Below are 26,180 nucleotides of genomic sequence, written 5' to 3'. Positions count from 1 at the left end.
GTACGCAGGCAAAGAGCAGTTATAGATAGATTTGGATCTGTTCGGAGACCAGTCACCAGTGGTGTCCCACAGGGATCTGTGTTGGGACCATTGCTTTTTACAATTTTTATTAATGATCTGGATTTTGGGGTTGACCGCACAATTTGCAAATTTGCAGATGATACCAAGAAATGTGCGAGTGCTACAACTGTAGAAAATGCTCATTTGCTTCAGGCAGATTTTAATGTGTTGGGAGACTGGGCTCAAGACTGGAAAATGATGTATAACTTGGATAAGTGCAGTGTTATGCATGTGGGCAGGTCAAATACTCAACATTCATACACCCTCCAGGGAAAGGCATTAAAGATGGTGGCGACAGAAAGAGATTTGGGCATTCTGGTGCATACATCCTTAAAAGGTACATGAGCAATGCCATGCAGCGATAGTTTAGAGCAAATAGGGTGTTGGGGTGTATTCATAGGACAATTGAGTATAAGACGAGGCATACCGTTTTGTCCTTGTACAACACCTTAGTCAAGCCGCACTTGGAATACTGTGTCCAGTTTTGCTCTCCTCACACGGTGGGTGATATTGAGGCTCTGGAAAGGATGCAAAAGAGGGCCACTTGACTAATTCCAAGTCTAACACATCTCAGTTATCAAGATAGGCTAGAAGAGTTGTGACTCTACCTTAGAGCAGCAAAGACGTGGGGGGATCTGATTAAGGTTTATAAGATAATGAAACATAGAAACATAGAAACATAGAAAATAGGTGCAGGAGCAGGCCATTCAGCCCTTCTAGCCTGCACCGCCATTCAACGAGTTCATGGCTGAACATGAAACTTCAGTACCCACTTCCTGCTTTCACGCCATACCCCTTGATCCCCCGAGTACTAAGGACTTCATCTAACTCCCTTTTGAATATATTTAGTGAATTGGCCTCAACTACTTCCTGTGGTAGAGAATTCCACAGGTTCACCACTCTCTGGGTGAAGAAGTTTCTCCTTATCTCGGTCCTAAATGGCTTACCCCTTATCCTTAGACTGTGACCCCTGGTTCTGGACTTCCCCAACATTGGGAACATTCTTCCTGCATCCAACCTGTCCAAACCCGTCAGAATTTTAAACGTTTCTATGAGGTCCCCTCTCACTCTTCTGAACTCCAGTGAATACAAGCCCAGTTGATTCAGTCTTTCTTGATAGGTCAGTCCCACCATCCCGGGAATCAGTCTGGTGAATCTTCGCTGCACTCCCTCAACAGCAAGTATGTCCTTCCTCAAGTTAGGAGACCAAAACTGTACACAATACTCCAGGTGTGGCCTCACCAAGGCCCTGTACAACTGTAGCAACACCTCTCTGCCCCTGTACTCAAATCCCCTCGCTATGAAGGCCAACATGCCATTTGCTTTCTTAACCGCCTGCTGTACCTGCATGCCAACCTTCAATGACTGATGTACCATGACACCCAGGTCTCGTTGCACCTTCCCTTTTCCTAATCTGTCACCATTCAGATAATAGTCTGTCTCTCTGTTTTTACCACCAAAGTGGATAACCTCACATTTATCCACATTATACTTCATCTGCCACGCATTTGCCCACTCACCTAACCTATCCAAGTCACTCTGTAGCCTCATAGCATCCTCCTCGCAGCTCACACTGCCACCCAACTTAGTGTCATCCGCAAATTTGGAGATACTACATTTAATCCCTTCGTCTAAATCATTAATGTATAATGTAAACAGCTGGGGCCCCAGCACAGAACCCTGCGGTACCCCACTAGTCACTGCCTGCCATTCCGAAAAGTACCCATTTACTCCTACTCTTTGCTTCCTGTCTGACAACCAGTTCTCAATCCACGTCAGCACACTACCCCCAATCCCATGTGCTTTAACTTTGCACATTAATCTCCTGTGTGGGACCTTGTCGAAAGCCTTCTGAAAGTCCAAATATACCACATCAACTGGTACTCCTTTGTCCACTTTATTGGAAACATCCTCAAAAAATTCCAGAAGATTTGTCAAGCATGATCTCCCTTTTACAAATCCATGCTGACTTGGACCTATCATGTCACCATTTTCCAAATGCGCTGCTATGACATCCTTAATAATTGATTCCATCATTTTACCCACTACTGAGGTCAGGCTGACCGGTCTATAATTCCCTGTTTTCTCTCTCCCTCCTTTTTTAAAAAGTGGGGTTACATTGGCTACCCTCCACTCGATAGGAACTGATCCAGAGTCAATGGAATGTTGGAAAATGACTGTCAATGCATCCGCTATTTCCAAGGCCACCTCCTTAAGTACTCTGGGATGCAGTCCATCAGGCCCTGGGGATTTATCGGCCTTCAATCCCATCAATTTCCCCAACACAATTTCCCGACTAATAAAGATTTCCCTCAGTTCCTCCTCTTTAATAGACCCTCTGACCACTTTTATATCCGGAAGGTTGTTTGTGTCCTCCTTAGTGAATACTGAACCAAAGTACTTGTTCAATTGGTCTGCCATTTCTTTGTTCCCCGTTATGACTTCCCCTGATTCTGACTGCAGGGGACCTACGTTTGTTTTTACTAACCTCTTTCTCTTTACATACCTATAGAAACTTTTGCAATCCGCCTTAATGTTCCCTGCAAGCTTCTTCTCGTACTCCATTTTCCCTGCCCTAATCAAACCCTTTGTCCTCCTCTGCTGAGTTCTAAATTTCTCCCAGTCCTCAGGTTCGCTGCTATTTCTGGCCAATTTGTATGCCACTTCCTTGGCTTTAATACTATCCCTGATTTCCCTAGATAGCCACGGTTGAGCCACCTTCCCTTTTTTATTTTTACGCCAGACAGGAATGTACAATTGTTGTAATTCATCCATGCGTTCTCTAAATGTCTGCCATTGCCCATCCACAGTCAACCCCTTAAGTATCATTAGCCAATCTATCTTAGCCAATTCATGCCTCATACCTTCAAAGTTACCCTTCTTTAAGTTCTGGACCATGGTCTCTGAATTAACTGTTTCATTCTCCATCCTAATGCAGAATTCCACCATATTATGGTCACTCTTCCCCAAGGGGCCTCGCACAATGAGATTGCTAATTAATCCTCTCTCATTACACAACACCCAGTCTAAGATGGCCTCCCCCCTAGTTGGTTCCTCGACATATTGGTCTAGAAAACCATCCCTTATGCATTCCAGGAAATCCTCCTCCACCGTATTGCTTCCAGTTTGGCTAGCCCAATCTATGTGCATATTAAAGTCACCCATTATAACTGCTGCACCTTTATTGCATGCACTCCTAATTTCCTGTTTGATGCCCTCCCCAACATCACTACTACTGTTTGGAGGTCTGTACACAACTCCCACTAACGATTTTTGCCCTTTAGTGTTCTGCAGCTCCACCCATATAGATTCCACATCATCCAAGCTAATGTCTTTCCTAACTATTGCATTAATCTCCTCTTTAACCAGTAATGCTACCCCACCTCCTTTTCCTTTTATTCTATCCTTCCTGAATGTTGAATACCCCTGGATGTTGAGTTCCCAGCCCTGATCATCCTGGAGCCACGTCTCCGTAATCCCAATCACATCATATTTGTTAACATCTATTTGCACAATTAATTCATCCACCTTATTGCGGATACTCCTTGCATTAAGACACAAAGCCTTCAGGCTTGTTTTTTTAACACCCTTTGTCCTTTTAGAATTTTGCTGTACAGTGGCCCTTTTTGTTCTTTGCCTTGGGTTTCTCTGCCCTCCACTTTTCCTCATCTCCTTTCTGTCTTTTGCTTTTGCTTCCTTTTTGTCTCCCTCTGTCTCCCTGTATAGGTTCCCATCCCCCTGCAATATTAGTTTAACTCCTCCCCAACAGCACTAGCAAACACTCCCCCTAGGACATTGGTTCCGGACCTGCCCAGGTGCAGACCGTCCGGTTTGTACTGGTCCCACCTCCCCCAGAACCGGTTCCAATGCCCCAAGAATTTGAATCCCTCCCTGCTGCACCACTGCTCAAGCCATGTATTCATCTGCGCTATCCTGCGATTCCTACTCTGACTAGCACGTGGCACTGGTAGCAATCCCGAGATTACTACTTTTGAGGTCCTACTTTTTAATTTAATGAAGGGAATAGATGGTGTCCCAGCTGACAGTTTATTTCAATTAAATAGGTTAGGCAGGATCTGGGTTCACAAATTTAAGTTGTATAAGGCTAGATCTAGGTTAGACGTCAGGAGGTGATTCTTTTCCCAGAGAATAATAGACCCCTGGAACAAGCTGCTATTTCATATGGTGGAATGCAGACTCGCTGAATTCCTTCAAGCAAAAGCTGGATGTGTTTCTGGCTGCGGTGGAATTCAAGGCCAGAGTGATCTCCTGGACTAGTTTCGATCGCCTAGAAAGGTCGCAGAGGAATTTCTCAGATTTTTTTTCCCCAAATTGGCCTGGGTTTGAAATCTTTTTTTTTGCCTCACCCAGGTGATCACATGGTTGCGGGTGGGGTGTATATGTTTTGATACACAAAGTATCGCAGATGGTCTTTAGCTGTCCATCATTGTTCGTATGTTCGTATATCAGCAAGGGTGAGCAGGCAATAGAAAAGCTATGGGTAGAATTGAGGAATCAAAAAAGGATGCAAGACTTGGTGGGAGTTGTTTATAGTCCTCCAGTTAGCAGTAATAAATTAGGGGGACACAAATGCAGAGATCAGAGAAGCTTGTTGCAAATAGAGTAGTTATAATGGGAGATTGGGGGAAGCAGAAAAGGATCTCTTAGATTCAGCAATGAGTAATGAGCCTGAACTAGTCAATAATCCAATGGTAAGGGAACACCTAGCTAACAGTGATCATAATAAGAACATAAGAAATAGGAACAGGAGTAGGCCATACAGCCCCTCGAGCCTGCTCCACCATTCAATAAGATCATGGCTGATCTGATCATGGACTCAGCTCCACTTCCCTGCCCGCTCCCCATAACCCCTTATTGTTTAAGAAACTGTCTATTTCTGTCTTAAATTTATTCAATGTCCCAGCTTCCACAGCTCTCTGAGGCAGCGAATTCCACAGATTTTACAACTCTCTGGGAGAAGTAATTTCTCCTCATCCTTAAATGGGCGGCCCCTTATTCTAAGATCATACCCTCTAGTTCTAGTCTCCCCCATCAGTGGAAACATCCTCTCTGCATCCACCTTGTCAAGCCCCCTCATGATCTTATACGTTTCGATAAGATCATCCGTCATGTTTCTGAATTCCAATGAGTAGAGGCCCAACCTACTCAACCTTTCCTCATAAGTCAACCCCCTCATCTCCGGAATCAACCTAGTGAACCTTCTCTCTGAACTGCCTCCAAAGCAAGTATATCCTTTCGTAAATATGGAAACCAAAACTGCACGCAGTATTCCAGGTGTGGCCTCACCAATACCCTGTATAGCTGTAGCTTATATAATACGTTAGAATTCGATGAAAGGCTTGAGGGGGAAGATGGGCGAGTCACGAACCAAGGTTTTATATTTAGGTAAGGCTGACTTTGGAGGGATGAGACAGAAATTGACCACAATAGACTGGACAGAACTATTAAGGGATAAAACTACAGATGAACAGTGGGAGATGTTGATAAATGTATTTAGTAGAATACAAGACCTGTACATACCCCAAAAGGGCAAGAGCTCTACTTGTGTAATTAAACAACCTTGGTCAACAAGGGAAGTGAGAGATAGTATAAAATGAAAAGGGCTTATATAAAGGCAAAAAATGGTAGAGATTTAGAGATTGGTAGAGAAATAAAGAATAAAGGGATACAAAGAAAGTGGCAAAATATCATAGAATCATAAACTGACAATACTGAAAGAGTAGTGGCGCTCAGTCCCACATCCCCGCTTTCTGTCCGTAACCATGTAAGTTCCTGTCCAAAGGGTACCTATCCAACTCCCTTTTAAAATTACTCATGGAATCAGCTTTCACCAGCCGTTCAGGTGCAGCATTCCAGATCCCAACAGTGAAAAAATGTCTCATCTTCCCTCTAGATTTTTTGCCAATGATTTTAAATTTATGAGTCTGTTTACTGACCCAGGGGGAATAGTTTTTCTCTATCTACTCTTTCAAAACTTCAACTTTTTCAATGCCGTCCTGTACTTTCCATAATATGAGAAAAGGTTTTGCGAGGGATATCAAGGACTACACTAAAGGTTTTCAAAAATATAAGAGAGTGGCCAAGAATAATGTAGGCCCAAAATGACAAGGAATAGACAAGATAAAAAATACACTGGTAGGTAAAATGAAGATAACAGACCACAATCTCAAGACAAGATAGATACATGAAAGGGGAAATAAAAAACTCATGCAAAAATAATTATTGAAAGGGGGAATCTTTGTGCAAGTGGTGATCAATGCTATCTCCTTCTTTGCTAAAACTGCCATATTTGTAATTATTCAGTGTCGTAACTGAAAAATTAGTAAAACTTAGCATAGTGTGATTTAGAGAAAACTAGCATTAAAATAAATCAAATTATGGTATGAACATGAATTACTAGTGCAACACCATTATTTTGAGCAAATTTGTCGTGGTAATGTTTAATAAAATTAGTAGCATAATAATCTAAGCAACATAGAACATGGGGCCATTCAGCCCTTCGAGTCTGTTCCACTATTCAATTAGATGGTGGCTGATCTGTATCTCAACTCAATTATCTGCCTTTGCTCCATACCCGGTCATACTGTTACCCAACTAAAAATATTGATCTCAGTCTTGAACATTTTTATTGGCTCAGCCTTTTAGGGGATGTTTCAGATTTCCATTATCCTTGGTGTGAAAAAGTGCTTCAGATTTTACTCCGAAAAAAAAGTCTAGGTCTAATTTTAGGATTGTGCCCAATGTTCCCTCCAAGCTGTGCGGCCACGCATAGCCCGGGACAGGCTTTTTAATTTTAAGTTCCGCGCATTCAAGAAACTATGAATGGGCTGCGCACCCATAAAGAAAATGAGGGGGAATGATTAATTGTGCCTCCTTGTTTTGGATTTCCCACCAGAGGAAAGTAGTTTCTCTGCATCTACCATATTGAATTCCTTTATCATTTTACATACCTTGATTAGATCACCCCTCAACCTTCAAAACTCAAGGTGATTTAAACCAAGCTTATGCTCGAAAATTAACCCTTTTAAGCCCTGATATATGTGGTGAATCTGCATTGTACTCCCTCCAAGCCAACATGCATTTCCCAAGGTTCGGAGCCTAAAATGGAATGCAGTACGCCAGATGGAGACTAATCAGGGTTCTCTATATCTGAAGTATAACTTGTTCACTTTTGTATTCCAATCCTCTTGAGATAATGGCTAACACTCAATTAGCATTTTTGATTCCTTTTTGTTGAGCTTTTGTATACATGGACACCTAAATTCCTTTGCTCCTGCACACCGCCTAATCCCTCACCATTAAGAAAATATTTTGATTATCTTTCTCAGATATATAACTTGGATATATAACTCTCTACGTATTGTGACTTGGATGAAGGAATATCATGAAAAGCTGAGGCCCCAGTACAGATCACTAGGGAACACCACTTGTCACCTCCTGCATATAATGGATACATACCATGTAAAATGCCAACCAATCTAAATTTATAACTAGTCATCTTACAGATTTTTAGCAACATTGCAATAGCCGCATCATAAAATCAAACTGACCCCATAGCAATGTTCGGATATCTCTTCAAAAGTGGTTTCATTTTCACACAAATGTTTTCTAAAACTAAATTCTTTAATTGTTCATACTACTTAGCAAGAAAGCAACACTGATCATTATCACAATACAAACTGGAATGTCATAACTGTCAAATCCAGGCTTTACAATGAAGTGTTACATTAAACAATGCAACATTTTAATACATAGATTATAAATAGATGAAGTTCAGTTCATGTTTCTCAGATCTACAATTTTAACCGTAAATCATTTTTGGCCTTGAAAAACATTTCTTCCCTCCACTCAATAAAATTCAGATCTAATTTCATAACAATTGCAATTTCTCTTCATTTCCCAGCCACAATTACAAGTTAGAAACCAGCTCTGGGCTTCTTATTATTATTTGAAATGACTGGTGGATTTTTTAATTGTTGTTTTAGAATTTGTACTGATTTCATTCTAACGATGTTCTCATGCTCCTGTGACATTGATTATTTACTTAATGCTCACATTTTCCTCCAAAAGAATTTATCGTGTTGACAGCAATATGGCTGTTACAAACATTAAATGGTTGACGTAAATGCCAAGAAAATCATCTACTATATAGCAATAATCTTCCTGTCTGCAATTTCCTCAACAATAAACAACTATACTTGCTGTTTATTGCCTCATATTCTAACAAACGTTGAGCCATCATGGGGTGTAGAATGTATATGTGTCCTGTCATTAGTATAACAGATACCTTCACAAACAAACCGGCAGCACACTGTCACACATTTACTTGGTCATATTGTTGGCAATCTTTAAACACCCATGGTAGATTTTCATTAATTCTATAACTCTCTCATTCTCAGCTACACACAGTTACAGTGCAAATACAAAAGCAAAATACTGCAGATGCTGGAAATATGAAATAAAAACAGAAAATGCTGGAAATACCCAGGTGGTCAGGCAGCATCTGTGGAGAGAGAAACAGAATTAACGTTTCAGGTCAATGACTTTTTGTCAGGACATCGACCTGAAATATTAACTGTTTCTCTCTCCAGATGCTGCCTAACCAGCTGAGTATTGGCAGCATTGTTTTTTTTATTACAGTACAAATATGTTTAGCAGAGAAGCTATCCCACAGTGAATAAGATAGAAACCTAGCAGATGCCAAGCCACAAAACCAAAACTGAAGCAGTTTAGTCTTGTAATCTGATCAAACTCAAGATCGATTAGGGTCTTAGATTTACTTTGAAGTATTTTAATTATATATAAAAATGAACGCTTCTGAATCACTACTAACAGCCATTATAATGGATAGTGACGAGTATCATTATTTTATAGCAGGCTGTGACGAAAAGAAAATCTGCTCCTGGCACCATCATATGGAAGACCACAACCAGTGCAGTTACCCAGCTCATGTTACTGGTTCAAAGTCGGAATTTTCAAGCCAGGACTGTTCAACTGAAAATATTCTGAGTGTGGTCGTGACTTGTAATCCAGTTTGACATCGCACTGGAGGTCAACTCTACGTTCGCATCCGCCCTGAAGACCATGCCCTCCTCCTGCAGAGGGTTTGACACCACTGATCTCTGGAGGCAGCTTGGGTGGAATCGGGCCAACATCAAAAAGTGACATGTATTTTTGCCATTTCGGAGCAACAAGCGTTTTGCACTAATGCGTTGTCAATGAGCATTGCAAGCTTGGCTCGGTGTATGTTAGGGGAAAGGAGAATGCATTCTTTTTTCAAGAGGGGGGTTAGCTGGCGAGGTTTTGCATTGTTAACAGCAGAGCGACTGTGGGGCCGGCACCTGCTCGGTGTGCAGCGAGTATGACCGACAGCCGCTGCCCATTCTCCATTGCCCGCGCTTCAGTCTCACCTCGCTGTTGTGGCCTCGCAGGTTGAAGTTGATCCTGTGCGGGGTGCTGCGCTCCCTCCGGCAGTGGCTGGCAGTGAAAGTCACGCCGACCACCCCTCTGGCGTTGCCGCTCGCCAGCCAACCTTGCTGGCAGCAGCGCCGCCGGCACACGGCCTTCTCCTTCTCGCTGCGGGGCACCCGGCCTTTCCACGACAGGCACAGGATGTTGGAGTCGCTACACAGCGCCGGGCCCGGCTCCACCGCTGCGAACATCCCGGCCCGGGAGAGGGAAAGGAGAGCGGGAGTAGGGGGGCTGAATGTTGCACCTCACACTCACTGGGCAGTGGGCCCGAGGGGGGGGGGGGGGGGGCTGTACCTCACACACTGGGGCGGTGGGCCCGGGGGGGGCTGTACCTCACACACTGGGGGGGGGCTGTACCTCACACACTGGGGCGGTGGGCCCGGGGGGGCTCTACCTCACACACTGGGGCGGTGGGCCCGGGGGGGCTCTACCTCACACACTGGGGCGGGCAGTATCTCAGGCACTGGGCGGGCGGTGGGCCCGGACCTCACGCACTGAGCCCGGGGCGGGGGGGCTGTACCTCTCACACACACTTGGCTGCCGGTGGGCCCGGGCTCCTGTCGCGTCGGCCGCGAGCGCGACCGTTACACCGAGCCCGCGCGCGCTCAGCGCCTAGCCTCGCGAGAGCCCGCGCGTGCCTCCGCTCCAACCGCCGAGCCGCGCGCTGTGTGTGTGCGCGCGTGCGCCGGAGGGGGGAGTAGCTGTTAGTAGCAGCAGCGCCGCTTTACTGCTCCGACCTCGGCCGGCCTGTCTGAAAGGAAGAAAAGGGTGCGAGGACGTGATGTGAAGCCGCTTCCCCCGGCCTCCGGCTCTCCCTCACCCCGGGCTTTGGCCTCCCTCCACCACTTCACTTCAACAACTGCCTCGCGCCGCACACCAGCGTCCTGCCGCCGTGATGAGGTAGTCAAATGGCGGTCTGTGTGCGTGTGCGTGCGCGTCCCCGTCCGCTGCCGCGCGCACAGAAGCACTTGCTTCAGGGTGTGTGTGAGTGTGTTTGAACCAAGACAAAGAGGGCAATGGAAAGGAATGCTCTGCAAGACCAGGGTATTTCTGGTCAGGCTTCAGATATTTTGCATCATGTTCGAACTAAAAGCACGATGCTCACTGCACGTTTCTCACTCAACCAATGACTCCAAACAATTCTGGCAGCTGGGTGGTGCCAGGTTTGACAAATGTGATTACATGCTTGGAATTTGCATATTCAATCCCCAGAAAACTCATTAATCGCTGAGGGGTTTGGAGAAGTGCTGGTTAGTTTTGATTCTCACCAGTGAAGTCCTCTGCTGCTAGGATTAACCACCAAAGGGCATTAAGTAAGGACATTGCTCTACAGGGAAGCCTGGAGAAGCGCCATTATACAAACACTGTACTGAGGAATACATATTCCTTGTCATTCTATTTTTATTATTCTGCTGTAGCAATACTGGTACTGCATCAAATTCAGGACTACAATCTTTTGTTAAATCCAAAGCCAAGCAGGAAGGGTTGGGGTGAAAGAATCATAGAATGGTACAACACAGAAGGAAGTCATTCCACCCATCGAATCTGCACTGGCTCTTTCGAAGAGCAATCCAATTAGTCCCATATCCCTGCAATTTTTTCTCCGTCAAGTATGTATCCAATTCCCTTTTGAACGCCACTATTGAATCTGCATCCACCACCCTATCAGGCAATGCATTCCAAATTCTAACCACTCGTGTAAAAAGCTTTTCCCCATGTTGCCTCTGGTTCTTTTGCCAATCACCTTAAATCTGTGTCCTCTGGTTACCGATCTGAATAAGAACATTAAGAATACAGCCCGTTGAGTCTGCTCCACCATTCACTAAGACTATGGCTGATTTACAACCTGACCTCCATTTTCCCGCCCAATCTCCATATTCATTGATTCCCCTAAAAACAAAAAATCTATATCTCAGCTTTGAATATACTCAATGATTCAGTATCCACAGACCTCTGGGGTAGTGAATTCCAAATATTCACAACTCTGTAAATGAAGAAATACCCCCTCATCTCAGTCTTAAACACCCCCTAGTTCTAGACTCTCCAGCCAGGGGTAACATATCAGAATCTGATATGTTTCAATTCTACAAATCTACCCTTCAGCCATTGGAAACAGTTTCTCTTTATTTACTTTATCAAAATCCTTCATGATTTTAAACATCTCTATCAAATCTCCGCTTAGCCTTCTCTGCTGCAAGGAGAACAACCACAGCTTCTCTATATCCACATAACTGTACACCCTCATCCCTGGAATCATTCTTGTAAATCTCTTCTGTACCCTCTCTAAAGCCTTCTCTGAGACAATTTCGTATCCATGCTGCCACTGCCCCTTTAATCCTATGGGCTTCCATTTTGCTAACAAGTCTATATGGTACTTTACCAAATGTGTTTTGAAAGTCCATATAACATACAGACTCCTACTTTTTATACATTTCTCTCACCCAACTCTGAAAATTTGCAAATTTATATGATTGTACTAAAAGTTAAAATATAACTCCATATAAGGAGAATTTAACTGAAATTGTCCCATATTGATAACTTCAGGTAATAAGATAGTCATTAATAAATCCAATAAGAAATTCAGGAGCAACGTTTTTACCCAGAGCGCAGTTAGAATGTGGAACTCGCTACCACAGGGAGCAGTTAAGGCGAATAGCATAGATGCATTTAAGGGACAGCTACATAAGTATATGAGGAAGAAAGGAATAGAAGGATATTCTGATAAGGTGAGATGAAGTAGGATTGGAGAATAGTCGTATGGAGCATAAACATCGGCACAGAACAGTTGGACGAATGGTCTGTTTCTGTGCTGTCGATTCTATGTAATAACACTGGAGAGGGATGATGTAGTTGAGGCATCAAAGACACTTCAGTGGGTAACACTCTTGCCTCCGAGTCAGAAGGTTGTGGGTTCAAGTCCCACTCCAGGGACTTGAGCACTAAAATCTAGGCTGATACTCCAGTGCAGTGCTGAGGGAGTGCTGCACTGTCAGAGGTGTCATCTTTCGGATGAGACGTTAAATCGAGGTGGGCGTAAAAGACCCCATGGCACTATTACAAAGAAGAGCAGGGGAGTTATCCCCGGTATCCTGGACAATATTTATCCTTCAACCAACATCATTACAGACAGATTATCTGTTCATTATCACATTGTTGTTTGTGAGAGCTTGCTTGTGCCCAAATTGGCTGCCACGTTTCCTACATTACAGCAGTGATTATACTCCAAAAATACTTCATTGGCTGTAAAGCTTTGAGAGGTATGGTGGTCATGAAAGGCGCTAGATAAATGCAAGTCGATGGGCTGGATTTTAGGCTTTTCTGTTTTTGGGGCAAAAACGGAGGTGGGGCAGGAATAGGTTGCGCTCCAGTAAGGAAATTTGGGCATCTGGGCCCTGCGCCAGGGTGCGTAGTGCTAAGGGAGGAGTTGCACAACTTTAATTTAAAGAAATAAAGGATGGTATCTATTATGTCTTGAATAAAGAGTCAGACTAGATACTGCAAGCTTAAAGTAAGGTGTGACCGTAGTCCTTTATTACAGATCTCAGAGTACCTCTCCAGCCTGTAAGGCCTCCTTATATACAGGTGCTCCCAAGGGATTGTGGGATCCCTTGGAACTCCAGGGGATAAGCCCTCTGGTGGTTAGACATGGTATTTACAGGTTTACATACATAACAACTCTTCCCTCCACCACGCTTCCCTCCCCACCAAAGTCAATAGTGTAACTATTTACAATGTGAGTCGATCTGAGGCCTTCCTTTCCCTGGTTGATCATCTCGGTGCAAATGCTGGTGTTGGTGAGTCGTTTGTTGGGCCTTCGCTGGGCTGCTGCGCAGCTGGTCTTGCTGGGCTGCTGGAGGTGGTGAGTCTTGCTGGGCTGCTGGGGATGATGGGTTCTGCTTCGTGGTCAACCGCTGGGTCGGTTGCCACTTGTGTGTGTGTTGGAGAGTCGAAATAGGTAGTCTATTGTGGGTTGTTCTGGATAGTCCGCAAATCTGGGTTTGGTTTGGTCCAAGTGTTTTCTGCAGGTGAGTCCATTTGAGAGTTTGACCACAAACACCCTACTCCCCTCTTTGGCCAAAACGGTGCCAGCAAGCCACTTGGGACCTTGTCCATAGTTTAACACAAATACAGGATCATTTATTTCAATTTCGCGTGACACATTTACGCGATCATGATATGTATTCTGTTGAAGACGCCTGCTCTCTACCTGTTCGTGTAGATCAGGGTGGACTAACGAGAGCCTTGTCTTAAGTGTCCTTTTCATGAGCAGTTCAGCGGGAGGAACCCCAGTGAGCGAGTTGGGTCTTGTGCGGTAACTAAGCAGGACTCGGGATAAGTGAGTCTGCAGTGAGCCTTCAGTTACCCTTTTCAAGCTTTGCTTGATTGTTTGAACTGCACGTTCTGCCTGACCGTTGGACGCTGGTTTAAACGGGGCAGACGTGACATGTGATTCCATTGCGAGTCATGAACTCCTTGAATTCGGCACTGGTAAAGCACGGTCCATTGTCACTTATAAGGACATCAGGCAGGCCGTGCGTGGCAAACATGGCCCGTAGGCTTTCAATGGTGGCAGCGGACATGCTTGCCGACATTATCACACATTCAATCTATTTGGAGTACGCATCTACAACCACTAAAAACATTTTTCCTAAGAATGGGCCTGCATAGTCGACATGGACCCTAGACCATGGTTTGGAGGGCCAGGACCATAAACTTCGTGGCACTTCCCTGGGTGCATTGCTTAACTGGGAACATGTATTACATTTGTGCACGCAGGACTCTAAATCTGCATTGATACCGGGCCACCACACGTGGGATCTGGCTATCGCTTTCATCATTACGATGACTGGGTGGGTGCTGTGGAGATCACTGATGAAGCTGCCCTGTCCTTTTTTGCACCTTTACCTGATTACCCCATAGGAGGCAATCTTTGCGCCACTGGTACGGCTTTATTTCTTCCTGCATCTCTAACGGGACACTAGACCAACTCCCGTGGAGCACACAGTTTTTTTACTAAGGACAGTAAGGGGTCCTGGCTCGTCCAGGTTCTAATCTGTCGGGCGGTAACAGGTGATTGCTCACTGTTGTAGAGAGTCGAAAGATATATATAGACTTAGGCATTAGGCACCTGCTGGATATTTAGAACTCACATAAGCTTAAGTGGCCACACATAAAATGGCTGCCCAGGCATGATGGGAAATCAGGTAGTCAAGCTGTGAACTGTTGAATGTTCAATGACCGAGCAATAACCCTGTGAGGCCCACTATAGGAATACCTTGGATGCAGGATAAGAATAATGAGGAGAGAACCCATCTCCCATATTCAAGGCCATAAACCAATTAATTCCCCAGGAAGAAAGAGATAAGAGAACCCATCTCCTGTAAACAAGGTTAGAAACCAATTATTTCTCCAAGAAGAAAGAACTAGTGAGAGAACCTATATCAATCAGCCCAAGCTGACAAAAGACGAACACATGGTTCTTGAGACATAAGGGGAATTCTATTGGGTTAAAATAACCTATATGTAATCTATAATCATTGTGATTGACTTGTGTCCAGCCGTGATGGGCTGTGTAGCTGTAGTAAACTGTTTTGTAACTGTTGTGAAACATATAAAGGTGCATGTAATCCTTTGTTCTGTGAAGAGAAACCTGGATACGGTCCTGAGTTTTTCCTTCCCGCTGAGCGTAATAAAAGCTGCTTCAGCATTGGAACCGACCCTGAGTGTTGAGTGATTCTTCTAAGAAAACACTAACGCTAACAATGGCGTAGTCGACGGGATTTCCCGGAGTCGCTGGACGCCCTTGGAAAAAACCCGGGTGAGTATAAAAAACAATTTTTAAGTATAAAGGGTGCGGAAGGTGGAAGCTGGTTGATCGACATGAGGAGACGGTCTAATATCTCAAACGCCTAGCCTGAGCCTGAATTAAGAGGACTTTTGTCCCACGTGACGGCCAGGAACCAAGTAGGCGTAGGGAACACACTTAGACCGTGGGATCGTGATACCGAGAGACATCTTCCGGACCCAGTAGTGAAATTTGAAATACCCCGGGGTAGAACCAAGCGGTGTACAGCGGCTAACGGAATCCAAACCTGTGAACAGGGTCGGACCAACGGGCTGAGCGGTGGTAGGTAGTCGTTAAGGATACGTAGAGCACTGCGGGAATTGCTTAAACGCGTTTTTAAGAATTGTATAAGTTTGTGTAACAGCAGAACTTGTGACCTGACAGTAGCCAAGAGACAGTTTACTACAAGTCGCGCTAGAAAGAAAGCGGACCTCTGAGAGTAGATTCCTAACGATACCAGTCCTACCCAGGAATGGCCATGAAAACAAGTAAACTCGAGTGGGGACCAGAAGGGTCGCTTACCCGCCACCTGGCGGAAAAACGAAAGAAGCTAATTGAAAAAATGATTAAAGCAGGGTGGAATCGTCAGGAATTAGTTATGTGAGGAATTATTTAGATAAAACTACGAATTCCCTGAAAGGTCATGGATCCAAAAATAGAGCCGGCCAAAACAAGAAGAGAGACTGTTGTAAATGTATGATCGTTGAGTGAGAAGTGTCTGTGTGATTTTTGACTGCAGAATGAATTTTTTATGTTTTCATGTTCCGAAAGCCTGGTTGGAAGAGGAATGCAAGTGTCTGTTTATTTTAGAAACAGAGTGAAAGTCTTTTTTTAAACCCTTTGTAATGTTGTCCTGTATGTGGGAAGTTTTAAGACATTTAAGTTAGAAACGCAGGTGTGGATTTATTCGGATGATAAGTTACGGAGCTAGGAAAATAAACAAATAAAGAATAGGTTTGTTGAGCAAAATATTTATTTGACATGCTCACTTACTTGCCGAAAGAAAACATGCAATGATTGATTGGGTTGAAAGACATAAATTTAGTCTCGGAATGAGATAAAGAATGCTTTAAAAAAAAAAGAGCTTCTAAAAAAAAAAGTTTTAAATAAAGATTGAAATTACAACGTTTGAATTGGGATTTTGAGATATTCAGAGAAGGCACAGGAAATACTGAGGTGGATTTAAAAAAAAAAGAGAAAGATTAAATTAAATCTGATCAGGCCAAACTCCTGGGCAAGTGGCGAGCTATCTGCGAAGGTGTAAAAGGAACTTTTGGAAAATGTTAAAAAACAGCAAGCTTTAGTAACGACTTTGAAACTGGAGCATTTTGAGATAACGAAAGGCAGCACTCAAAAGCTGGACTCCATTCCAGTTATGGAGAAAAAGATAAAGACGCCACTTTGAAAGTAAACAAATGATTTTAAATTAACAACTTTATGGAGTTACGAACCCTCCGTGTAAAATACAAAACCTAATTTGAAGAAAGAAAAAAAAAGATGTAACAGACTAAATGGAAAAAGACATAACTTACTAAATACTAGTTGATGTTTGCTGTGAAAAAGATATTGGTTTAATTAGAAGAGGAAAAAAAATTGGAATAAGTAAAAAAAAAACACTCTACATGGATTCGAATTTTCAATTATGAAAAAGTTTCAATGCAGTTTGAAAAGATTTCCAAAATGTCCCGAACAGTCTAAACAAGCAGGAGGGTTTTGAAGATAATGAGGAGAAAGAGAGAAATAAAAAAAAACAGAATTGAATTTCAGTAAACAAAATTGCTATTGTATGTGTGGTCTTGTTTTAAAACAATTAAAAAAAATTAAAAAAAATTCTTTGGGAAGTACTTGAATTAGAAGTAAAGAAAACATTGGAGTTTACTCTAATGATTAATGCTGTTTTTAACGGATTCCTAATTTCGAAGCCAGTTTTGAAGGCACAAAGACTTTTTTTTCAGATGATTACGTGAAGTCACGTAATGACATCAGGTCTTCTTACAAACCTGGAAAGGAGTTAACCCTTTCCATTGACAGCCGTTTTATACTGAACATTATTAATTTGGATTTCTTAATAGAAAAAAAAAAGACTCACCTAACAGAGGAAACAAAAATAAAAACAGAACTAGCTTATGTAATAATACTTGCCTGATACAATAAAGAAATAGATACTCAATAAAACAAATTGAAGAGTTAAAAGCTAAGATAAACAGGCTGGAAGAGATAACGGGTCTAGACGGATAGTGCAGTGCGCAGCCATAGCACCATCACCTCTGGCAATAGAGCCAATGTACCCCACGGTGGGTAGGTGTAGTCCACAAACCCAACCTAACGGTAAAGCAGACAGCGATGTTTGGAGGAATAGCTTTGGCCTTGGTCATAATAGGAGTTTGGGTAATATTTAAGTGGGTAAAGACACAGGCGCACGCCCTACAGATTCAGCTCGAAATGGTTCGATTATAACCTTGTCCTTCTGATTTTGCAGGGTGACAGGGACACTCGTAGAGCAAAAAAACTTAACCCCTGGTGACGACCAGGCCGTCTGTTTAAAATTACAGATAATACTTACCGGAATGGGAATACGAAAGGCGCTACTCGTAATATGGATAGCCCTGCGACATGCACGTACCCTGGGCAACACCGACGGACAGCAGAGCACGCTGGAAATAAACAACTATATGAACTATGGAGTCTTGTTTAATTTAACGGACGGAATGTGCATCCCAGCAGCCAAGGACTGGAGCAAGGACAGGACTTATTTTAATGTATGGTTACAAGTGAATCCTAATAAGAATCCTAATAAGAATAAGAGTATGTGTACAGTGCTCCACGGGTATAAGGAGCAGATGCATTAAACGGAGGGATGTCAAAGGGCCTGATGAATGTACTTTCGGCATAATTTGCGCGCCTCCGGGACAATCCCAGCAATCAGTCATCCGCAAGAAGGGAATGGGGCTGTGTGGGTATTACGAGGAGGCGGGGGCGGCTGCAATATAATTGTATGTATGTTTCTCAGCCCCTCCGACACCGCGCCCCATAAGAATCACTACATTGCCCGAAAAACTGCCTTGTCCCATAACTACTAAGGGACCAGAAAATGGGATTGCAATGTACAACGAAGGGGAATTATTGTATGATAATGTTAAACATGAAATTGTGCCTGTTCTGATCAATATTTCAGGCATCCAGATGCCGGAATATTGTACCAAACAGTCAAGGAAGATGTACAATGTATTAAGTAAAGTCGTAATGCAGCAGGCTGCCGATGCCATGGGTGCCAGTAAGTTCCGGGGACAGGGGTTAGCACCCAGGGTGAAGAGGGAAATAGTAAATGATGTTGCTACCGTTTTCAATACAGGAACCTCCGTAGTGAACTCGATAGACATACAAGGGCTAAATGAGAGGGTAGAACAGCTTAAAGGGGTGATGAAGAGGTTATTGGAGAGGGTGGAGCAAAACCAGGAAGACCAGGCCAACCTAGGAAAGGAGGGTGCCGAAATCCAGTTGGATGGCATCTCAGTCCTGGAAGCTCACGCTAAAACCATCAATCACCTCATTGATAGAGAACAAGAAGATACAATAAAGCAAAGACAGGGGCAACTCTGTCATGCTGATGGTCTGTGGATGGTGGGACAGATCCGCCACAACCTCGACCAGATCCAACGCGGGGAAGTACCCGATTGGATAGACAGTTCACATTTGGCTCAGGTGGCGAACCAAAGGGGGACACTGGATAATTGTACTCTGAAGGGACTGACCCGAGTATACCCCGCAATTCCAGATTGCCAGATGGGTAGGACTACCGGGATAGGGATAGTCCTGTTGATCCCCATAGCAACGCCGGACTCAGGGCCGTTCCCCTTATACCAATTAGAGAATATCGGAGTAATACGGGAAAATGTCTCCATATGCTACTACCTAACCACCACCTCTGCCGTTCGTCGAAACAACATACTTACTGGGATTTCCCTAGCAGATTGCAAGCAAAGGGGGGAAATCACAGTATGCCCTCACCCGGTGGGCCGAGGGGAACTAGACGAGTGCGGGTTTAACCGAACCAACGGGTGTGTACTAGAAATAGTGCCCGCACACATGCACTTCGCGAGGGCAGGCTACGGAGGGAGGGGAAGATACTGCATCTCTACTACTGAGCGTTCATACCAGTATAATTACCTGCAGTGCCCTATACCGCAGCCAAACTTTTGCTTTACACCACTACGACCTGTCGCGATCGGGCAAGCGCATATCACCCAGGTTAGGCGCCGGAAGTCCGAAGTTATTGAAGTAACTGATCAGCTCCATGATCATTTGCAGGATTATGACGAGCCAGAGCAGGTCCCTATTCCACATCTAACCGAAGTATTACGGGAGTTGAGGCTCAGAGTGGGTCAATCTGTAAAACTCTATCACCAGCTACAAACTAAAATCAAAGAAGATACCGAGGTAGACTTACAAAGTCAGAGTTGGTGGAGAAAGGTCTGGGACTGGGGAATAAATGTGAACATCCACCCATGGATCCGAATTATTTCACACACACTGGTCGGAATACAATTAATCTTAGCAATAACATGGGGCGTGATGGCCTGCCAGGTATGCAGGCGCCACAAACGGCGGAAACGGACTAATCACCGTTCCCTGGATATTAAACAGGCCTGTTTGATAAGGGGACGGGAGGAGCTAGCCTTTGTTAATTTGATTTAAGCAACCGGAACTCCTGAAACCGCGTGACTGGCCAGCACGTTGAGGCAAGGAGTACCGGGCCGTGCACAAATATCAGATAAAGGCAGTATTTCGGTTAAAAGGGGACTAGGACTAGTCCCTTTACCGAAAGGGGGAATTGTTGTAGAGAGTCGAAAGATATATATAGACTTAGGCATTAGGCACCTGCTGGATATTTAGAACTCACATAAGCTTAAGTGGCCACACATAAAATGGCTGCCCAGGCATGATGGGAAATCAGGTAGTCAAGCTGTGAACTGTTGAATGTTCAATGACCGAGCAATAACCCTGTGAGGCCCACTATAGGAATACCTTGGATGCAGGATAAGAATAATGAGGAGAGAACCCATCTCCCATATTCAAGGCCATAAACCAATTAATTCCCCAGGAAGAAAGAGATAAGAGAACCCATCTCCTGTAAACAAGGTTAGAAACCAATTATTTCTCCAAGAAGAAAGAACTAGTGAGAGAACCTATATCAATCAGCCCAAGCTGACAAAAGACGAACACATGGTTCTTGAGACATAAGGGGAATTCTATTGGGTTAAAATAACCTATATGTAATCTATAATCATTGTGATTGGCTTGTGTCCAGCCGTGATGGGCTGTGTAGCTGTAGTAAACTGTTTTGTAACTGTTGTGAAACATATAAAGGTGCATGTAATCCTTTGTTCTGTGAAGAGAAACCTGGATACGGTCCTGAGTTTTTCCTTCCCGCTGAGCGTAATAAAAGCTGCTTCAGCATTGGAACCGACCCTGAGTGTTGAGTGATTCTTCTAAGAAAACACTAACGCTAACAATGGCGTAGTCGACGGGATTTCCCGGAGTCGCTGGACGCCCTTGGAAAAAACCCGGGTGAGTATAAAAAACAATTTTTAAGTATAAAGGGTGCGGAAGGTGGAAGCTGGTTGATCGACATGAGGAGACGGTCTAATATCTCAAACGCCTAGCCTGAGCCTGAATTAAGAGGACTTTTGTCCCACGTGACGGCCAGGAACCAAGTAGGCGTAGGGAACACACTTAGACCGTGGGATCGTGATACCGAGAGACATCTTCCGGACCCAGTAGTGAAATTTGAAATACCCCGGGGTAGAACCAAGCGGTGTACAGCGGCTAACGGAATCCAAACCTGTGAACAGGGTCGGACCAACGGGCTGAGCGGTGGTAGGTAGTCGTTAAGGATACGTAGAGCACTGCGGGAATTGCTTAAACGCGTTTTTAAGAATTGTATAAGTTTGTGTAACAGCAGAACTTGTGACCTGACAGTAGCCAAGAGACAGTTTACTACAAGTCGCGCTAGAAAGAAAGCGGACCTCTGAGAGTAGATACCTAACGATACCAGTCCTACCCAGGAATGCTTCCATTACATTAACTAAATCTGCGGGCTGTGCCATCTCCACCCCTGTGGTGGGCAATGGCAGCCTACTGAGAGCATCGGCACAGTTTTCTGTGCCTGGCCTGTGGCGGATGGCGTAGTTGTATGCGGACAACGTGAGCGCCCATCTCTGGATGCGGGCCGATGCATTCATATTTATCCCCTTACTTTCAGAAAAGAGGGATATGAGCGGCTTATGGTCGGTTTACAATTCAAATTTGAGCCCAAACAGATATTGATGCATTTTTGTTTACCCCGTAAACACACGCTAAAGCTTCTTTTTTGATCATACTGTAGACCCTCTCAGCCTTAGACAGACTTCTGGATGCATAAGCAACTGGTTGCAATTTCCTAAATTCATTAGCTTGTTGCAATACACACCCGACACCGTATGACGACGTATCACATGCTAGTACCAAACGCTTACATGGATCATACAACACAAGCAATTTGTTTGAACATAACAGCTTCCTAGCTTTCTCAAAGGCATTTTCTTGGCTTTTACCCCATACCCATTCATCTCCTTTACGCAGTAAAGATTGCAGCAGTTCTAACAATATGCTAAGACCCGGTAAGAAGTTAACAAAATAGTTCAGGAGTCCTAGAAGCGACCACAGCTCTGTCACATTCTGTGGTCTTGGTGTGTTCTTGATTGCCTCCATCTTCGAATCAGTGGGCCTGATGCCGTCCGCCGTGATTCTTCTCCCCAGGAACTCTACTTCATGCGCCAGGAAAACGCACTTCGAGCGTTTTAGCCTGAGCCCCACACGATTAAGCCGACTAAGAACCTCCTCCAGGTTCTGCAGGTGCTTGACAGTGTCCCGACCTGTAACCAAGATGTCGTCCTGGAAGACCACGGTGCGCAGGACCGACTTCAGCAAGCTTTCCATGTTCCTCTGGAATATCGCCATGGTCAATCGAATCCCAAACGGGCATCTGTTGTAAATGAAGAGACTTTTGTGCGTGTTGATGCAGGTATGGCCTTTTGAAGATTCCTCCAGCTCCTGCGTCATGCAGGCCGAGTTCAAGTCCAGCTTCGTGAACATTTTCCCTCCCGCCAGTGTCGCAAATAGGTCATCTGCCTTTGGTAGCTGGTATTGATCCTGCAGTGAGAAACGATTACTTGTAATCACCACAGATTCTGACGGTGCCGTCTCCCTTGAGGACTGGAACAATCGGACTGGCCCACTCATTGAATTCAATCGGTGAAATGATGCCCTCTCGTTGCAGCCTGTCCAGCTCGATCCCCACCCTCTCTCTCATCATGTAAGGTACCGTTCTCGTCTTGTGATGGATGGGTTGCGCCCCCGGAGTCAAATGAATCTGCACTTTTGCTCCTTGGAACTTCCCGATGCCTGGTTCGAACAGCGAGGGGAACTTGCTTAGAACCTGGCACATGAGGTGTCGTCAACGGACGAAATCGCTCGGACGTCGTCCCAGTTCCAGCGTATCTTTCCCAGCCAGCTCCTGCCGAACAGCGTGGGGCCATCGTCCAATACCACCCAGAGTGGTAACTCATGCACAGCTCCATCGTAGGAGATCTTTACGGTAGCACTGCCAATTACGGGAATCAGTTCCTTTGTGTACGTTCTCAGTTTAGTACGAATGGGAGTCAGGACTGGCCTTGAAGCCTTGCTGCACCACAATTTATTGAAAGTCTTTTTGCTCATTATGGACTGGCTTGCGCCAGTGTCCAGCTCCATGGACACCGGGAGTCCATTTAATTCAACCTTCAGCATTATCAGGGGACACTTTGTGGTAAATGTGTGCACCCCATATACCTCTGCCTCATCAGTCTGAGGCTCTGGTTCATCATGATCCACTGTGGATCTGTCCTACTCTGCAACATGATGGATTGCAGGGTTTGCAGCTTGCCTGCACATACGTTGGAGGTGTCCTATTGTTCCACAGCCCTTGCAAACGTATCCTTTGAAGCAGCATGAATGGAAACGTTGATCACCCCTGCAGCGCCAATAAGGTGTTAATGGCATTGTATTCACCACCCTTGATGGTGGACTCTGAGTCATCTGCGGACATGCAGCTGCAGGTGTGTAAGTCCTGCCATGTACATTTCGATTTGAAAACAACATTACTTTGTTCACAGTACTTGCAACAGCACTACTGTGCTGAGAAATTTGTTTGGTATTGTCACTGGTGGCGATAAACGCCTGGGCTATTGCTATGGCTGTACTCAAAGTTGGGGTCTCTACAGTCAAAAGTTTGCGAAGTATTACTTCATGGTATGCCAAGTACAAAGAAGTCCCTGAGCATGTGCTTCAAGTGTCCTTCAAATTCACAATGTCCTGCAAGGCACCTTAGCTCGGCAACGTAGCTCGCCACTTCCTGGCCTTCAGACTTCTTGTATGTGTAGAACCGATACCTCGCCATCAGAAGGCTTTCCTTCGAGTTTAGATGCTCCCGGACCAGTGTGCACAACTCATCGTACGACTTGTCTGTGGATTTCACTGGAGCGAGCAGGTTTTTCATGAGGCCATACGTTGGTGCCCTGCAAACGGTGAGGAGGATCTCCCTTCATTTGGCAGCGTTCGCTTCTCCTTCCAGCTCGTTGGCCACGAAGTATTGGTCGAGTCGCTCCACGAAGGTTTCCCAATCATCTTCCTCCGAAAATTTCTCCAGGATGCCCACAGTTCTCTGCATTGTTGTGGTGGGGTTCGTCATCTGTATCTTGTTGCCAGTTGTTATGTCTTGAATACAGAGTCAGATTAGATACTGCAAGCTTAAAGTAAGGTGTGACCGTAGTCCTTTATTACAGATCTCAGAGTGCCTCTCCAGCCTGTGAGGCCTCCTTATATACAGTTGCTCTCAAGGGATTGTGGGATCACTTGGGACTCCAGGGGATAAGACATGGTATTTACAGGTTTACACACATACCAGTATCCAGTTAAAAACAAGGGCATATAAAGTGGCCAAAACTAATGGGACGACAGAAGATTGGGAAGCTTATAAAAACCAGCAAAGAATGACTAAAAAAATGATTAAGAAAGGAAAGATAGACTATGAAAGTAAACTAGCACAAAATATAAAAACAACTAGCAAGAGTTTCTACAGGTATATAAAAAGCAAAACAGTGGCTAAAATAAATATTGGCCCCTTAGAGGACGAGACCAGGGAATTAGTGATAGGGAACGTGGAGATGGCAGAAACTCTGAACAAATATTTTGTATCAGTCTTTATGGTAGAGGACAATAAAAATATCCCAACAGTGGAGAGTCAAGGGGCTATGGGGGGGAAGAATCACAATCAATAAGGAGGTGGTACTCAGTAAGACATCAGTGGAAACATCCTCTCTGCATCCACCTGGTCAAACCCCCTCATAATCTTATACATATCGATAAGATAACCTCTCATGCTTCTGAATTCCAATGAGTAGAGGCCCAACCTACTCAACCTTTCCTCATAAGTCAACCCCCTCATCTTCGGAATCAACCTAGTGAACCTTCTCTGAACTGCCTCCAAAGCAAGTATATCCTTTCGTCAATATGGAAACCAAAACTGTATGCAGTATTCCAGGTATGGCCTCACCAATACCCTGTACAACTGTAGCAAGACTTACCTGATATTTTACTCCATCCCCTTTGCAATAAAGGCCAAGATTCCATTGGCCTTCCTGATCACTTCCTGTACCTGCATACTATTCTTTCGTGTTTCACGCACAAGTACCCCCAGGTCCTGTTGTACCGCAGCACTTTGCAATCTTTCTCCATTTAAATAATAACTTGCTCTTTGATTTTTTTCTGCCAAAGTGCATGACCTCACACTTTCTAATATTATACTCCATCTGCAAAATTTTTACCCACTCACTTAGCCTGTCTATGTCCTTTTGCAGTTTGTTTGCGCCCTCCTCACACATTGCTTTTCCTCCCATCTTTGTATCGTCAGCAAACTTGACTATGTTACACTCAGTCCCTTCTTCCAAGTCGTTAATATAGATTGTAAATAGTTGGGTTCCCAGCACTCATCCCTGGAATCATTCTTGTAAATCTTTTCTGCACCCTCTCTAAGGCTTTCACATCCTTCCTAAAGTGCCCAGAATTGGACACAATACTCCAGTTGAGGCCGGCCCAGTGTTTTATAAAAGTTCATCATAACTTTCTTGCTTTTGTACTCTATGCCTCTATTTATCCAGCGCGGATAAAAGCAGCGGGCTGTGAGCATCGCGAGACCAGCCAACAAGCGGGGAGAAAAGCAGCGCCCAAGCAGCACCAACTGACCTGGGAGTGAGAGAAGTAAATATTAATCATAGTGTGACGTCACAGGAAAGCCGGGAAGTGATTGGTTGGTCAGTATTTCTCTCTTTTTCGTGGGCATTGGTTTAAATTAAGAGACAGGATTAAAAACATTAGCAACTTCAAAATGTAATTAATTAAATAAAATATATTCGAATGGCAGGGGAGGCAATGTGTTTCTGCTGCTGCATGTGGGAGCTGGTGGACACAATTGAGGTCCCCGGCAACTATATCTGCAGTAAGTGTTGGTTGCTCGAGGATCATCGGCTCCGTGTTGATGAGCTGAAGTCCGAGCTTCAGACACTGCGACACATCAGGGAGGGGGAGAGTTACCTGGACGCTGTGTTCCAGGAGGCAGTCACACCCCTTAGATTAATTGATTCAAATTTTGTCTGTGGTCAGGAACAGGAGGGTGTGACTATGAGCGAGGCAGGTATGGGGACCCAGG

General features: G+C 44.5%; 1 protein-coding gene across 1 annotated transcript in view; it reads right to left on the bottom strand.

Annotated features, from left to right (window-relative positions):
- The window catches only part of LOC139273295 (tubby-related protein 4-like), a 93,164-nt gene extending 83,017 nt beyond the window's left edge, over positions 1-10,147 (bottom strand). Inside the window, exons 1-2 of the mRNA XM_070890023.1 lie at positions 9,947-10,147; positions 9,492-9,884 (exon numbers count right to left, since the gene is read on the bottom strand). Of these exons, the coding sequence (XP_070746124.1) occupies positions 9,492-9,743 (252 nt within the window). The 5' untranslated portion in view covers positions 9,744-9,884; positions 9,947-10,147. The remainder of the gene's footprint in view (positions 1-9,491; positions 9,885-9,946) is intronic.
- Between the last annotated feature and the right edge of the window lie 16,033 nt (positions 10,148-26,180).

The sequence above is a fragment of the Pristiophorus japonicus genome, chromosome 9 (genome assembly GCF_044704955.1).
Source record: "Pristiophorus japonicus isolate sPriJap1 chromosome 9, sPriJap1.hap1, whole genome shotgun sequence".
In the NCBI taxonomy this organism is placed as follows: domain Eukaryota; kingdom Metazoa; phylum Chordata; class Chondrichthyes; family Pristiophoridae; genus Pristiophorus; species Pristiophorus japonicus.
This window is presented reverse-complemented; position numbering and strand designations above follow the sequence as displayed.